Genomic DNA, 16,232 nt, shown 5'->3' with positions numbered 1-16,232 from the left:
GCCCTAAAACATCACTGCTCTAGAGGAGATCTGCACGGAGGAATGGGCCAAATACCAGCAACAGTGTGTGAAACCTTGTGAAGACTTACAGAAAAACGTTTTGACCTCTGTCATTGCCAACAAGGGTATATAACAAAGTATTGAAGATAAACTTTGTTATTGACCAAATACTTATTTTCCACCATAATTTGCAAATAAATTCATTAAAAATTCTACAATGTGATTTTCAGGAATTTTTTTTCTCATTTTGTCTGTCATAGTTGAAGTGTACCTATGATGAAAAATTACAGGCCTCTCTCATCTTTTTAAGTAGGAGAAACTTGCACAATTGGTGCTGACTAAATACTTTTTTGCCCCACTGTATTTTAAATTCTTCAATGTAGCCACCCTTTGCCTTGATGACAATTTGCACACTCTTGACATTCTCTCAACCAGCTTCTCCTGGAATACTTTTCCAACAGTCTTGAAGGAGTTCCACATATGCTGAGCACTTGTTGGCTTCTTTTCCTTCACTCTGCGGTCCAACTCATCCTAACCATTTCAATAGGGTTGAGGTCGGGAGATTGTGGAGGCCAGGTCATCTGATGCAGCACTCCATCACTCTCGTTGGTCAAATAGCCCTTACACAACCTGGGGGTGTGTTTTGGGTCATTGTCCTGTTAAAAACAAATGATAGTCCCACTAAGCGAAACCAGATGGATGGCGTATCGCTGCAGAATGCTGTGGTAGCCATGCTGGTTAAGTGTGCCTTTAATTCTAAATAAATCACAGACAGTGTCACCAGCAAAGCACCCCCACACCGTCACACCTCCTCCTCCATGCTCACGGTGGTAACCACACATGCGGAGATCATCTATTCACCTACTCCGCGTCTCAAAAAGACACGGCGGTTTGGAACCAAAAATCGCACATTTGGACTCATCAGACCAAAGGACAGAATTCCACCGGTCTAATGTCCATTACTCGTGTTTCTTGGCCCAAGCAAGCTCTTTCTTCTTACTGTGTCCTTTAGTAGTGGTGTCTTTGCAGAAATTCGACATGAAGGCTGATTCCCACGTCTCCTCTGAACAGTTGATGTTGACATGTGTCTGTTACTTGAACTCTGTGAAAGCATTTATTTGAGCTGCAATCTGAGGTGCAGTTAACTGTAATGAACTTATCCTCTGCAGCAGATGTAACACTGGGTCTTCCTCTCCTGTGGCGGTCCTCATGAGAGCCAGTTTCATCATAACGCTTGATGGTTTTCCGGATTGACTGACTTTCGTATCTTAAAGTAATGACGGACTGTCATTTCTCTTTGCTTATTTGAGCAGTTCTTGTCAAATATGGACCTGGTATTTGACCAAATAGGGCTATCTTCTATATACCACCCCTACCTTGTCACAACACAACTGTTTGGCTCAAACGCATAAAGGAAAGAAATTCCACAAATTAACTTTTATCAAGGCAGACCTTTTAATTGAAATGCATTCCAGGTGACTACCTCATGAGGCTGGTTGAGAGAATGCCAAGAGTGTGCAAAACTGTCATCAAGGCAAAGGGTGGCTACTTTGAAGAATCTCAAATATATTTTGAATTGTTTAACACTTTTTTGGTTACTACATGATTCCATGTGTTATTTCATAGTTTTGATGTCTTCACTATTATTCTACAATGTAGAAAATAGTAAAAATTAAGAAAAACCCTGGAATGAGTAGGTGTGTCCAAACTTTTGACTGGTACAGTATTTTGAATCTGTATTTACTTGAAGTGTTACCATGAGTCTACTTACCTGGCACAGTGAGGTGACAGCTTCCAGGGCACATTTCTCGATACTCTTGGCTACGTGAGGGTGAGATTCATTCAGGACCTCAATCTTGGAACAGTAGATCTCTATCTGATCCAGAGGAGACTCCTAGAAATGCAGAAAAGGTATTTCAGTCATTTCACCAATGGCCATTTCAGTCAGGTCACAATTATACTGTATGTGTGGCAGTTTCATACCTGTTTGAGTTTGCCTTCCAAGTCCCTAGTGAACGTTTGTCTCCATTCTTTTGTGAAATCGTCATTGGCGAACTTGAGAGAGATTATGTTGTTCCACATCTGGCAAATAAAAAAAGAGCTTCGTCATCATTTTTTTTTTTTTATGATATAGAACTACACATTTAAAAAAAAATCATGGTCATGATTTGCACAACAAAAATGTATAATTTTCTCCTCACCTCTATCTCTGTGGTGACATTGACACTGAGGTACAAGGTGGTCATACCCCTGGCCAGCAACCGGTCTCTGAAGGTTTTGCCGATCCAGGATCTGACGATCACCATCGCCTCGGATAACAGCTCCAGCTCCTTGGCATGCATATGCTCTCTTTCCACGTCCTTAGTTGCCTTGAAAGGAATGATAAGTTATCTCCATCCTTTTTTCGAAAATGTCTTAACCATAGAAATAGAACTACTAGAAGGGACAAAGACCATCAAACCACAGCAATTTGACTGGAACACTCATGGGTACACTCAATATGGCCGCTGGTCCACCCATCACAGAAAATTGACTTAAATGGGAATGTCCTTTCTAGTAAATATTTTTCTATAGTCTGAACTAGTCAGCTGTACCTGCACCAAAACTCAGGTATTTCTCCATTTAGAGCTTGTTCTCCATCTTCTTTTTAAATAGTGAACCAACATATTTTTAGCACTTTTATTTCCCCGACTTGATCAAAACTCGTTTTCTCATGCTCTCTCTTATCGCTCTGCAGCAGACATATAGTGAGCAATATGTTTGGAACATCGAATCGCAATAAAGAATCATGATACATATAGAATCCCAATATATATCGTATCGGCACCTATGTATTATGATAATATAGTATTGTGAAGTCCCTGAAAATTCCCAGAAATACAAGATAGTGGTCAGAATCAAACACGTCTTCTTCATGATTTTCTGTTTAACTTCTTATGGCTGGGGGCAGTATTGAGTAGCTTGGATGAATAAGGTGCCTAGAGTAAACTGCCTGCTACTCAGTCCCAGAAGCTAAGATATGCATATTGTTAGTAGATTTGGATAGAAAACACTCTGAAGTTTCTAAAACTGTTTGAATGGTTTCTGTTATACCCACAGACCTCATATGGCAGGCAAAAATCTGAGCAAAAATCCAAGTCCTATGAGTGTCATCTGATGAAGATCATCAAAGGTTAGTGATTCATTTTATCTCTTTCTGCTTTTTGTGACTCCTCTCTTTGGCTGGAAAAATGGCTGTATTTTTCTGTGACTAGGTACTGACCTAACATAATCAGATGGTGTGCTTTCGTCGTAAAGCCTTTTTGAAATCGGACACTGTGGTGGGATTAACAACAAGTTTATCTTTAAAACGGTGTAAAATACTTGTATGTTTGAGGAATTTGAATTATAAAATTTCTGTTGTTTGAATTTGGCGCCCTGCACTTTCACTGGCTGTTGTCAAGTTGATCCCGTTAACGGGATCTCAGCCGATCTCAGCCGTAAGAAGTTAATAAATAACCTTGTTATCTAGAGAGTCAGTCCATACATACTGTTGGCCAACCGCTTATCTTGGGCAAAGTCTAAATGAGTCATCAGACATTTTCTACTTGAACTCCACATACCTGTGACTCAAAGGCCCGGGCAAACTCAGATACAGAGACAACCATGTTCATGCATGCCACAGGGATGTCTGTGAAGTTCTGAGTGTAGGTTGAAGTGGACCGGACTCCTTTGCAGATCTTCTCAAAAAGTTTCACTGCTGTTGCCAAGCATTCTCTGCCATACGCCTCACTAAAACAACTGCAACCACAAAAAACAGCGGATGTTTTACAATAACTATCATCAAAGATCAAAAGGAAACAAGTGAACCAGATGAGTTACAGTAAGTCAATCACCTGTATTTCTCCTCGATGAGACTGCTTTGAATATGTGAGAGAGTGTCTGACACATACTGCAGGGCAGAAAAAAACACATTGTTAAAAAACAAGTTGATTTGAAACCTTCAATGCTCTATAATACTTTTAAAAACATTCTGGGTTTATTGGCTAGGAAAGAGATAAGAAAGACAGAGGCGAGAGTATGCTGAAAAAGCCCTGTAGTCAGGGGGGAAACTAGTGTCCAGCTCACCTGCTTGTTGCTATAGGTGACATCTTGAGGGGCCCTCAGAGTGAAGACATGGAGCAGGTCCAGCAGTTCCACGTTGATGAGGACGCTGCATTCCATCAGGTCCTCTATGGGCAGCAGACACATCCAGGACCGAGACACTAGTCTGTCCATCTCAACCAGATGGCCATTGTTTTTCATGAGATTCAACATCGCTCTAAAACAAAGGAGGGAAAAAAGAAGGGATATCACCAATTAATATCAATAAAAAAGATAAATGATATTCAGAAAGTATTCAGACCACTTCACTTTTTCTACATTTTGTTACGTTACAGCTTTATTCAAAAATGTATTAAATTAAAAAAACTACTCACCAATCAACACACAATAACCCATAATGACAAAGCGAAAACAGGTTATAATTTTTTTACAAATGTATTCAAAATAAAAAACAGAAATACCTTATTTACATAAGTATCCAGACCCTTTGCTATGAGACTTGAAAATTGAGCTCAGGTGCACCTTGTTTCCATTAATCATCCTTGAGATGTTTCTACAACTTAATTGGAGTCCACCTGTGGTAAATTCAATTGATTGGACATGATTTGGAAAGGCACACACATGTCTATATAAGGTCCCACAGTTGACAGTGCATGTCAGAGAAAAACCAAGCCATGAGGTTGAAGGAATTGTCCGTAGAGCTCCAAGACAGGATTGTCTCGGAGGAAGGGTATCAAAACATTTCTGCAGCATTGAAAGTCCCCAAGAACACAGTGGCCTCCATCATTCTTAAATGGAAGAAGTTTGGAACCAGTGCTCTGACATGCACTGTCAACTGTGGGACCTTGTATAGACAGGTGTGTGCTTTTCCAAATCATGTCAAATCAATTTAATTTACCACAGATGGACTCCAATTAAGTTGTAGAAACATCTCAAGGATGATTAATGGAAACTAGGTGCACCTGAGCTCAATTTTCTAGTCTCATAGCAAAGGGTCTGGATACTTATGTAAATAAGGTACACTACTCTTCAAAAGTTTGGGGTCACTTAAATGTCCTTGTTTTTGAAAGAAAAGTAATTTTTTTTGTCCATTAAAATAACATCAAATTGATCAGAAATACAGTGTAGACATTGTTAATGTTGTGAATGACTATTGTAGCTGGAAACCGCTGATTTATTGTGGAATATCTACATAGGCGTACAGAGGCCCATTATCAGCAACCATCACTCCTATGTTCTAATCCAAGTTTATAATTTTAAAAGGATCATTAGAAAACCTTTTTGCAATTATGTTAGCACGGATGAAAATTAAATAGTATCTGACAAAAGTGCTTTTCTTTCAAAAACAAGGAAATGTCTAAGTGACTCAACTTTTGAACAGTAGTGTGTTTTGTTTTTTATTTGTACATTTGCAAAAATTCTAAACCTGTTTTTTAGCGTTGTCATCATGGGATAGTGTGTAGATTGCTGAGGATTTAAAAAAAACATTTTATCAATTTTAGTAAGGCTGTAACGTAACAAAATGTGCAAAAAGTGAAGGGGTCTGAATACTTTCCCGATGGCAATATGTATAATATATATAATTTTTAGTAATTTCTAGAGGGAATTTAATTTGTTTGTTTACCAAAAAAGGAACAGGACATAATTACGAAAGGCCAAACCTTTAGTGTAATCTAGTGAGACAATAGGAATGATTTTCTAATACCACGGGGAGAATAGAAGTACTGTACCTCCTGTCCTGGCTGTTGAGTGTCATGTCTGCTTTGAGGCCTTGGAGGCCCGCCCAGGACTGCTCGTACTTGGTGGTGACAGTGGTAGATATGGGTGTGAACGGTTTGGAGGATCCCTTGAGGAGGTGGAGCAGGGGGAGCACCAAAATCCACCGGGGCCCTTCAGTCTTCACACTGTTGATCAGAGCCACCAACATGTCTGGCAAGCTAGTGCAGAGAAAAATAGGTTGATTTTCACACAAAAATAAATACATCAGCATTTTTTTGTACCAAAAAATGTAATGAGAACTCATCCACTAACAAGCACTTTGTTAGAAACTGTTATGAGAAAATGTGTATAAAATATTACTCAGTTTGAATAATACAAATGATTACATCCTGTATAAAAATAAACAAATCATAATGTCTGTAATAGGCAAAAAATAAGCAGAAATCCTGACGCCAAAACCCACTTTTTGAGACCGGAGACGGCTTGGGCGAAGTCGGTCCAGTACTGCAGGAAGGAGTCTTTGGGCAGCTTGGGCAAGCACAGGGCGGTGCAGAGCCGGGTGGACTCTCCGTGGTCCAGCCTGACGCCGAACTGCTTCCACACGTACAGCATGACCACAGCTGCCCTCATGGGGTCCTGGATGAAGCAGCTTTTCCCCTCACCCTCCTTCTGCAGCTGAGGAACAACGTTATCCAYCATGAACTGCTTCAGCAGCTTCCTGACCTTTGGGAGGAAGAACAAACAGTGAATGTTAACAGATTTGTTTTGGGGACGGTTGCACACTGCAACTCAATACTCATCCATTTGCTTTTCCCTTCCATATACAAAAGAAACATACAATAAGACAACCAAATTAAAAATACATGTGAAAAAACAGCAATCATTCCAGAAATGAAACTCCCACACACAATATTACCTCTATACATTTACAGCATTGTGCAGCGTCCGCACGTTTATTGGGCAGAGTTAAAATCATATTAGCGGCTGTCATCTTTTCTACAAGTCAAGCAAATAGACAGAGTGAAATGCTTGCTCTCATTTCACTTCTAACAGCAACACAATAACTGGGATAAATTAGAAGAGGGGATGCAGGAGAAAGCAAAACAAGCAAAAGCCTAACAGCTAGGGGGCGGGGGGTAACATCCGTGCATGCATTTAGCATTCAGGTAGGTGGGGGGGGTACGTCTAGGCCAGGGTGAAGCAGTGGGTCTTTAGGCAGGACTGGAAGATGGAGAAGGATTCTGAGTTCCAGAGAGGTGGAAGGAGAGAGTTCCAGAGAGGTGGAAGAGAGAGTTCCAGAGAGGTGGAAGGAGAGAGTTCCAGAGAGGTGGAAGGAGAGAGTTCCAGAGAGGTGGAAGGAGAGAGTTCCAGAGAGGTGGAAGAGAGAGAGTTTCAGAGAGGTGGAAGGAGAGAGTTTCAGAGAGGTGGAAGGAGAGAGTTTCAGAGAGGTGGAAGGAGAGAGTTTCAGAGAGGTGGAAGGAGAGAGTTCCAGAGAGGTGGAAGGAGAGAGTTCCAGAAGGTGGAAGGAGAGAGTTCCAGAGAGGTGGAAGGAGAGAGTTTCTGAGAGGTGGAAGGAGAGAGTTTCTGAGAGGTGGAAGGAGAGAGTTTCTGAGAGGTGGAAGGAGAGAGTTCCAGAGCCGGTGTGACATTAAGAACTGTACTTACATCTTTTTCGTCGTAGTCTAAGGAGTACCATTTCTTGTGTGTCTCCTCATAGACAAACGGGTTCCCATAGATCTGGTAAAACTGATTCAGCTGATTGAGGAAACTCTTGAAGTTAATGTCAGTCCAGCTCCTGAGGAGGTCAAATATACTCTCCAGCATAACTTTCCCTGCGATTTCTCGGCCTTCGATGACACTTTTCCTTTGATCCGACCAAAAAGCGTCTTTTAGCCGCTTGAGCACGTTCTTGGATGGCGCCACACAGATGATGTCATCATACTGATGCCAGTCCCCTGAAACCAACCAAAATCATTGCTTAATATATTTGCATACATTTTAGACTATTTCCTCACATGTAAGACAGTGTGAACAAAATAGACGAGCAGTACCAAATAGATGTATGATAAAAATCAAGAAGGTTTTGAACTTACATGAAGTAAATGGAACATTTTAAAATCAGTGACTTACAATAAAGAACTACTATAGAAATTGTTATAGCAACTGCACCCACCTTCTTCATTAAGCAGATGGGATTTGACAAAAAGACATCTGTTGGTGGTGGGGTAGGTAGAATCCAGTTTGTATATGTACTCAWACTCGTACTTTTGCTTTTTAAGCTTGTAGACGAGGTACTTGTATGGTATGGACACGGTTGCATTAGATTTGCTTGTGATCAAGCTCCCTTCGACTAGGAACCCATGCTCTCCAAGATCCCTGTAGAGGTAATGCATTGGTTTATCCTCTGTTACATATCATACACATTTAACCCCCACCACGAGTCTGTTGTTTTCTATGTGAGATAGATGGGAACATTGTTGAACATTATAAGCAGGTTCCTATTGAATACATATTCAACATATTTGGCAAAACTGTCTTGACGGCTGATATATTCGATACATGTATATAAAAACCTACTTAGACACAGTGAGCTCAACGGTATCGGTATCCCAGTTCCCAATGTTCCCCCCAGCCCTGATGAAGATGCGGTCCTCGTCCGGGTTCAGCTTGAAATCCTTTGAGAGGACAGCGTGGAAATAGATTGTGAGTCTCTCACTTGCAGAGACCTGTTTTTTCCCTGGAGGGATCCTGAAATTGGACCAAACAAAATGAATCAGATGAGTATTGTATTAGCTAAGTGGCGGTGTGCGTGATCGGTACTGATAAAACTGATTTGAAATGTGCAGATCCATGTTCGAATATGTAACACTCCCGGGCACAAGCACCTCCCCCACCGGAGACTGGGGTTCAATCCCCCTCTCCACCCTTCCTCATACAGGGCCTTCAGAAAGTATTCACACCCCTTTACCTTTTCCACATTCGGTTGTGTTACAGCCCAAATTTAAAATGGATTCAATTGATATTGTGTCACTGATCCACACACACACACAAATACCACATAATGTCAAAGTGGAATTTTGTTGGTAGAAAATTGTAGAATTTTTTATAATAAATTAAACGCTGAAATGTCTTGAGTCAGTAAGTATTCAGCCCTTTTGTTACAGCAAGCCTAAATAAGTTCAGGAGTAAAACATGTGCTTAACAAATCACATAAGTTGCATGGACTCATGTGTTCAATAATACTGGTGAACACGATTTTTGTACCCCAAACGTACAAATAATTGTAAGGTCCCTCAATCGAGTAGTGAATTTCAAACACAGATTCAACCACAAAGACTAGAGAGGTTTTTCAATGCCTTGCAAAAAAGGGCACCACTTGGTTACAAATTAGCAGACGCTAAATATCTCTGAGCCTGGTGAAGTTATTAATTAGACTTTGGATGGTGTATCAATACACCCAGTCACTACAAAGATACAGGCGTCCTTCCTAACTCAGTTGACGGAGATGAAAGAAACTGCTCAYGGATTTCAACCATAAGCCAAGGGTGATTTTAAAACATTTAGAGGTTGTTTAATGCTTGTGATATGAGAACTGATGATGGATCAATAACATTATAGTTACTCCACAATACTAACCTAAATGACAGAGTGAAAAGAAGGAAGCCTGTACGGAATACAAATATTCCWAAACATGCATCCTGTTTGCAACYAGGCACTTAAYTAATACTGCAAAGAAATGTGGCAAAGAATTGAACTTTYTACAAAGTGTTATGAATACAAAGTGTTATGTTGCTGGCAAATCCAACAACACATCACTGAGTACCACTTCATAATTTCAAGCACAGTGGTGGAAGCATCATGTTATGGGTATGCTTGTCATCGGCAAGTTCTAGAGAGTTTTTTGGGATAAAAAGAAACAGAATACAGCTATAAGTGCAGGCAAAATCCCAGAGGAAAATCTTTCAGAGACAAATTCACCTTTCAGCAAGACAATAACCTAAAACACAAGGCCAAATATACACTGGGAGTTGCATACCAAGACACCATTGAATGTTCCTGAGTGGCCTTGTTACAGTTCACTTAAATCATCTTTAAAATCTATGGCAAGACTTGAAAATGGCTGTCTAGCAAGTAACGATCAACTTGACAGAGCTTGACGAGTGAAATGCTCTTAGAGACTTACCCAAAAAGAATCACAGCTGAAATCGCCACCAACAGTGCTTCTACAAAGTATAAACTTAGGGATGTGAATAATTATGTAAATGAAATATTTCTGTATTTACCTTCCAATAAATTAGCAAAAATGTGTAAAAACATGTTTTTAATGTCATTATGGGGTACTGTGTGTAGATGGGTGAGAAAATACATCTATTGAATCAATTTGGAATTCAGGCTGTAAGACAACTAAATGTAGAATAAGTCAAGGAGTATGAATACTTTCTTTGCTTCTGTACCTGTAGTTAGAGTGGATTTCCACTCTCAAAAACGTGTTTGGAAATAAGCACAACATTGTGTACACAGACAACAATGGATAGTAGCGCTGTGCGGGTTGTGGGTGTCTTCGAAAGTGCTTTTGTGCACCTATAGATGTTTATCAATGCAAGAAAAGTGTGCCTTTTAGGTTCTTCATGTTAAAATTGTGTGACTTCTGTTATGAACAACACACGATTTGTAAATACCTTTTTGGCGGTGGAACATCCTGACCCTTGGATTCAGAGTCGTCGCTTTTGTTGTCTTTCTGTTTCTCTTTCTTGACGCCTGGGCTCTGTGGTGTAGGTGAGGAGTGGTCTCCTCCCCCACGGGAAGGCTGCTGCTGGACCTCCATGTTCTCCCCACTTCACCTGTGGGTCCACACTGGAGCCTTTGCTCTCCACCTGGCATGAGGAGAAACAGACAGTTTGAGGATCGTCTGCTCTCCACCTGGCATGAGAGAAACAGTTTGAGGATCAGTCTGCCTCCTCCACCTGGCATGAGGAGAAACAGACAGTTTGAGGATCAGTCTGCTCTCCACCTGGCATGAGGAGAAACAGACAGTTTGAGGATCAGTCTGCTCTCAACCTGGCATGAGGAGAAACAGACAGATTGAGGATCAGTCTGCTCTCCACCTGGCATGAGGAGACACAGTTTGAGGATCAGTCTGCTCTCCACCTGGCATGAGGAGAAACAGAGTTTGAGGATCAGTCTGCTCTCCACCTGGCCAGAGGTCAACCAAGGTGCTCTTTGAAGAGATGCCTCAGTAACTTGGTTGACCTCCCTAGCGCCCTACACCTAGGAGAAAAAAAAGAACACATTACTAGTCTACTCATCTTTCTCGTGTGAAAACCAGAACTTCTATTTTCTTACTAGCACGGATTTCGCTGATAGCTGCTTTTATGAGGAAGGTTTCACTTGAAATGACTCTGATATGTGCTTGTTATACCAATCTTAACGAATGTGCTGATTGTAAGTCAAATGTTAAAATGTAAATAGTGTGTTTGAGGGGATGAGTTTCAGCATGGTGAAGCACAGAATATAATTACTCAAGACTAAAATTAAAGGTAATTTGTAGATCAGTGGTTCTGCGCAGTCTGACTACAATGTAGTTGATCTCAAACACACAGCAAGTCAGGGAAGGTAACAAGCTCCCCCCACACCTTAGACAAACAAACTACATCAGCCATAATAATCTAGTCTAAGCAGTATTTTTAACAAATCTAGTTAATTTGCACACATGATGGAAAATGTTGCCATAATACAGGTTTATAATACGGCTATATTAAGTTAGGGTTACCTTATGGAAATAAATACTAGCCCGTATCATAGCAACAAATATATTTGATTGAAAAAGAAAAACCGCTGCACCACTCAGGAGAACCAGGTTAAGGCACTGCATGCAGACCTGGGTTCATATTCCGGGCTGTGCCACAACCAGCCATGGCCTGGAGTCCCAGGACGGTGCACAATTGGCCCAGTGTACAAAACATTAGGAATACCTTATATTGTGCACCCCTTTGCCCTTAAAACAGCCTCAATTTGTGAGGGCATGGACTCACAAAGTGTTAAAAATGTCCAGGCAGCGTTGCAGTTTTGACACAGTCAAAACCGATGCGCCTGGCACCTACTACTATACCCGTCAAAGGCACTTCAATATTTTGTCTTGCCCATTCACCCTCTGAACAGCACACATACAACTCCATGTCTCAAGGGCTTGAAGTGGATTTAACAAGTGAAGTCAATAAGGGATCATAGCTTTCACATGGATTCACCTGGTCAGTCTATGTCATGGAAAGAGCATGTTTTGTACCCTCAGTGTATTTGTAATGTCAAGCAGCTACATTACCTCTGATTTCTTCTGAGAGCCTAACACCATCTTATTTCCAGCGGTGGTTTGCTTCGAGTCCTGGTTCTGCTGATCATCTGTCCCTTTCTGTTTGCTCTGTCTGGTCTGGTTCTGCTTAGCATTCTGGTTCGCATTCTGGTCCAGGTTCGTCTGCTTTGAGTTGGCCACGTCTTTTTGTTCTTAGTGCTCTTCGCGTCAGCAGCCTTTGGAGCTTTCTGGACAGCGTCTTTGCGTCAGCGGTCTTTGGAGCTTTCTGGACAGCGGTCTTCGCGTCAGCCAGCCTTTGGAGCTTCCTGGTCAGCGGTCCTTCTGCGTCAGCAGCCTTTGGGCTTCCTGGTCCAGCGGTCCTTACAGCGTCAGCCAGCCTTTGGAGCTTCCTGGTCAGCGGTCTTCGCGTCAGCAGCCTTTGGAGCTTCCTGGTCAGCGGTCTTCGCGTCAGCAGCCTTTGGAGCTTTCTGGTCAGTGGTCTTTGCCGATACCACTGAGGCTGACTGAAGAGGGATGGTGGTGGTGGATTTGCCAGCCGAGTCGGTGAGATAGGCAGGAGTGTCATTCGGAGCCGACTTGGAGGTCTGTTTTGTAGGTGACTGAGATAGGTCTTTCTCTTCACTGCTCTGTTGATATTTCCCTGCGGCAGGCTGGCTCTCTGCGCTGGCCTCGGGCTGTGATGAGGCAGTGCTTGGAGGATCTTGATTGTCAGACGTGTTCCCAGATGGACTGACTGTACTGGGTGCTGCTGATGATGCTGATGCACTGGCTGGTTTKTCAACTAAGGCAGACATGTCATGAAGTGAGTTGGGTGTCTCGTCCATGGTGCTGGCATCGCTGTCGGAGGACTCCGCAACTTCCTGTTTCCTGTTATTCGCATGGCTGCCCATAAGGGAGATGTCAGACAGGTCAGAGGTCAGCTGGTCAGAGTCCAATGACGCAGGGCTGCCGTCCTTCTTCTTCTTGGTCCTCTTCCTCTTTTTTCTCTGATTGAGCCAAAGGTTGAAAAAAGAGAACAAATCTTAGTATATCCACTCTTCCCTCAAACAACATTACTTACATTTAGTGTTTTATTAGGATGCCTATTAGCTGTTGCAGGAGCAGCAGCTACTCTTCCTGGGGGCCTACAAGCTAGGTGATCAGTTTCTATACCTGGACAGTGTTATTGACACAGCTTAGTGACTGATAAAACAACATCTTCAGGTAAAAATATGTTTTCAAACACAGTATAATACATTTTAAAAATCTGAAATTAGAACGAGGAAGTTCTCAAAAACATGTTGGTTTTAWTATCCACCTTTTTCTTAGGGTTGCTGTTGGGCTCTTCATTGGGCCGCTTCGGAGAAGTGTTAGTTTCCCGGTTATTCAGGGTTGACACATCACTCTCCATTTCTGTCTTCTCATTCACACTCTCCAGTGTGTTGTCTGCATTTGAAAAACAACAAAAAATCATCAGTTGCATTAGCGCTTGTGAATTACATTGTCAACTTGATCAGAATTCCCTCAGTTGTCTGGTGTAGGCAGCCAATGTTCACTCAAAACATGTTCTGCACTAAGCAAATTTCAGGTCTAGTGAGCACAAACTTGAACATTGTGAAAATTCTGTGCAACTTCTGGCGCGCGTTTACTGTGAACACTGAGGCTTTACTGCTTTAAGTTACAGTTAACAATTGAGAAAAATGCATCCCATAACATTTTAACATGGAAATAGCTGTTCTATCATTCAGACTACAGAAGCAGCAAATGTGTGTTGTTCAATGTAGGCCTACATTCCATGAGACTGAAAGAAACATGCAGGGCTTGACATGAACCTGTTTATCCACTTGTCCTTCAGACAAGGAGGTGSCTGAAAATGTTGTGGTGTTTGATGCAAGAAACCACTTTACAAAATACAACTCATTATTATTCCCATACCATTTATTACAGAGAATCTGACAAAATAAGCTACGCTCTGCCTACTTAGCTGATTCAAGCCATTTCAAATACAACACTGCCCTTTTAAGAACTAAAAAAATATATCTTTACCTGACTTGATTTCAAAGATGGCTAGAAATGCACACATTTTGTGCTCTTGTAGGAAGCAACCACTCCCCATTGTTGACTAGAAATTAGCTATAACTGGGCTAATAACTAATAATGTGTAATTGTATTTATTTAACTAAGCAGTCAGTTAATAACAGGCTGACTACACCGCTTGTTGCAAATAGAAATTATTGTACCCGCACTACTCGCGCGCACTAACAAGCGTCTGCGTTGTAAAATAAATTTAGAAATCTATATTATGAAATTATTGCACCACACACTGCTCGCGCACGCCAACGAGCGTCTGCATTCCCAAGGGCTAAAATAAAGTCAGTTCTATTTCTGACGCAGATCGCGCTGCAAGTCCTGCCTCTCCCATCTCCTCATTGGTTTATAGAAGCAGGTACCCATGTGCCATCTCCTCTTGGTTATACCCACGTGGGTGATTGAAAGACGAACAAGGTCAGTAGCGGTAATGCACCTAATTTATGAAAGTTGCCAATCGCAATATAAAGTCAAGTGAAGAAAAAGCCTTGAAGGAGGAAGGATGACTAGAAACAATTCGGTTGACCGTTTGATGTGTGGATTAATTGTCGGAGTAGAGGACCTTGTGCATTTCAGGTAAAATAACAACCCAATGTTTATATCCCAGGACAAATTAGCTAGCAAGTGCAAGCTAGCTAGCTAAATTGCCATAAATGTTTAATGCTTTTCAACCTGTCCCCAAATTAATATAATTGGTTCAGAGTTTGTTTTGATATTTTAACCTGCGTGTCATGATTGTGTTTGGTGTGGGGGGACAAAATCTATTTATGCACGATGGCAGCCAGTTTGGGTTCCGTGTTAAGAACAAATTCTTATTTACAATGACGGCCTACCCCGGCCAAACCCAAATGACGCTGGGTCAATTGTGCGACGCCCTATGTGACTCCCAATCACGGCCGGATGTGATACAGCCTGGAGTCGAACCAGGGACTGTAGTGACACCTCTTGCACCGAGATGCAGTGCCTTAGACCACTGCGCCACTTGGGAGACCTTAACTGACTTGCCTAGTTAAATAAAAGGTTTAATTTAAAATATATATCCCCCTCTTTCTTCATTCACCATTACAGTTGTAAAATAAATCATAATTTGATGGAGGTGTCGTATTATTTGCATACTGCATCCTGATTGGCCATATGTTAATGTGGGAATGTAGGGGTTCATGAGGAAAGCATCTCTCTCTCATGTGGCTTGCAATGTGAAGTTAACAATAAATGTGCCTTCATAAAGATACACAGTTAGTAGTTATTTTACTCACGTACAGACAAGTTGGATTACATGACAGGAGGGTCAGTCAGAATTTTTGTTTTTTTAATGATGACTGTATARAGGCAATTCCACGATAACTGAGTGACAATGAGACAGATTTTTCWGTTTAAAATGTATGTCAAACAAAAACCAATGATTGCAAAGTAAAACAACCCATACAACTCTAGGCACAATGACTACTTTTAACAATTTCCACAGACATTTTTTACAAAAACCCATTTACTTTCTTCAAGTAAAACAGTAAGAACATTTATTTATATAACATAACATTACAGGGCAGTACTGACCAGGCTCCTTGGTGACTGGTTGTGCAGATAGCTGATGGCCACACTGGCTGCAGAATCTAGCCGTTTTCTCAAACGCAACATGGCCACAACCTGTGCACTTCATCTTGAAGTTTCAATGGCGTCTGTATTTCAGAGGGAACACTGTTTGTATCTGTATGACACAGAGCTCGGGACCAAATATCTKACTTTCACTTAAACGTTCTTGAATTTCAATGAAATGTGATAAACAACTAGCCAGCTAAAGGTATAGCCACTTCCCTAAACTAAAGCCAGTCAAATATTCTAGGATCCGTTTTGTGGCAGACAATAATAACTGCCCCAAACCAAGAGCAGAGAATGTATCTCAAGAGCGCTGTCATGGAGTACTCTCGCAGTTGATGGATGGGAGGTGCTGTCTGCTCCTGCACGCCCTATGTAAGAATATTGACTGGTCTATGGATAGTCGTAGTAGTAATGTGAGTTCATGAGTGACCTGGGCTCCTGACTATCGTGTAGATAAGTG

General features: G+C 41.5%; 2 protein-coding genes across 2 annotated transcripts in view; both read right to left on the bottom strand.

The window, feature by feature from the left end:
* The window catches only part of LOC112077954 (E3 ubiquitin-protein ligase rnf213-alpha-like), a 14,482-nt gene extending 2,090 nt beyond the window's left edge, over nucleotides 1-12,392 (bottom strand). The window contains exons 1-13 of the mRNA XM_024144338.2: nucleotides 12,122-12,392; nucleotides 10,482-10,676; nucleotides 8,380-8,550; nucleotides 7,976-8,178; nucleotides 7,468-7,757; nucleotides 6,266-6,525; nucleotides 5,814-6,020; nucleotides 4,108-4,300; nucleotides 3,876-3,931; nucleotides 3,603-3,780; nucleotides 2,202-2,369; nucleotides 1,984-2,082; nucleotides 1,772-1,894 (exon numbers count right to left, since the gene is read on the bottom strand). Of these exons, the coding sequence (XP_024000106.1) occupies nucleotides 1,772-1,894; nucleotides 1,984-2,082; nucleotides 2,202-2,369; nucleotides 3,603-3,780; nucleotides 3,876-3,931; nucleotides 4,108-4,300; nucleotides 5,814-6,020; nucleotides 6,266-6,525; nucleotides 7,468-7,757; nucleotides 7,976-8,178; nucleotides 8,380-8,550; nucleotides 10,482-10,627 (2,094 nt within the window). The 5' untranslated portion in view covers nucleotides 10,628-10,676; nucleotides 12,122-12,392. The remainder of the gene's footprint in view (nucleotides 1-1,771; nucleotides 1,895-1,983; nucleotides 2,083-2,201; nucleotides 2,370-3,602; nucleotides 3,781-3,875; nucleotides 3,932-4,107; nucleotides 4,301-5,813; nucleotides 6,021-6,265; nucleotides 6,526-7,467; nucleotides 7,758-7,975; nucleotides 8,179-8,379; nucleotides 8,551-10,481; nucleotides 10,677-12,121) is intronic.
* Nucleotides 12,393-12,477: 85 nt separating this feature from the next.
* LOC112077955 (E3 ubiquitin-protein ligase rnf213-alpha-like) lies at nucleotides 12,478-15,905 on the bottom strand. The gene is made up of 3 exons (XM_024144339.2): nucleotides 15,731-15,905; nucleotides 13,407-13,534; nucleotides 12,478-13,095 (listed from the first exon to the last, which is right to left on the bottom strand). The coding sequence occupies exons 1-3, from the start codon at nucleotides 15,831-15,833 to the stop codon at nucleotides 12,478-12,480; spliced, it is 849 nt and encodes a 282-aa protein (XP_024000107.1). The 5' UTR covers nucleotides 15,834-15,905.
* Between the last annotated feature and the right edge of the window lie 327 nt (nucleotides 15,906-16,232).

This window comes from Salvelinus sp. IW2-2015, unplaced genomic scaffold (assembly GCF_002910315.2).
Source record: "Salvelinus sp. IW2-2015 unplaced genomic scaffold, ASM291031v2 Un_scaffold5090, whole genome shotgun sequence".
Lineage (NCBI taxonomy): Eukaryota > Metazoa > Chordata > Actinopteri > Salmoniformes > Salmonidae > Salvelinus > Salvelinus sp. IW2-2015.
Note: the sequence above shows the minus strand (reverse complement) of the source record. Positions and strands in the feature narration are given on the sequence as shown.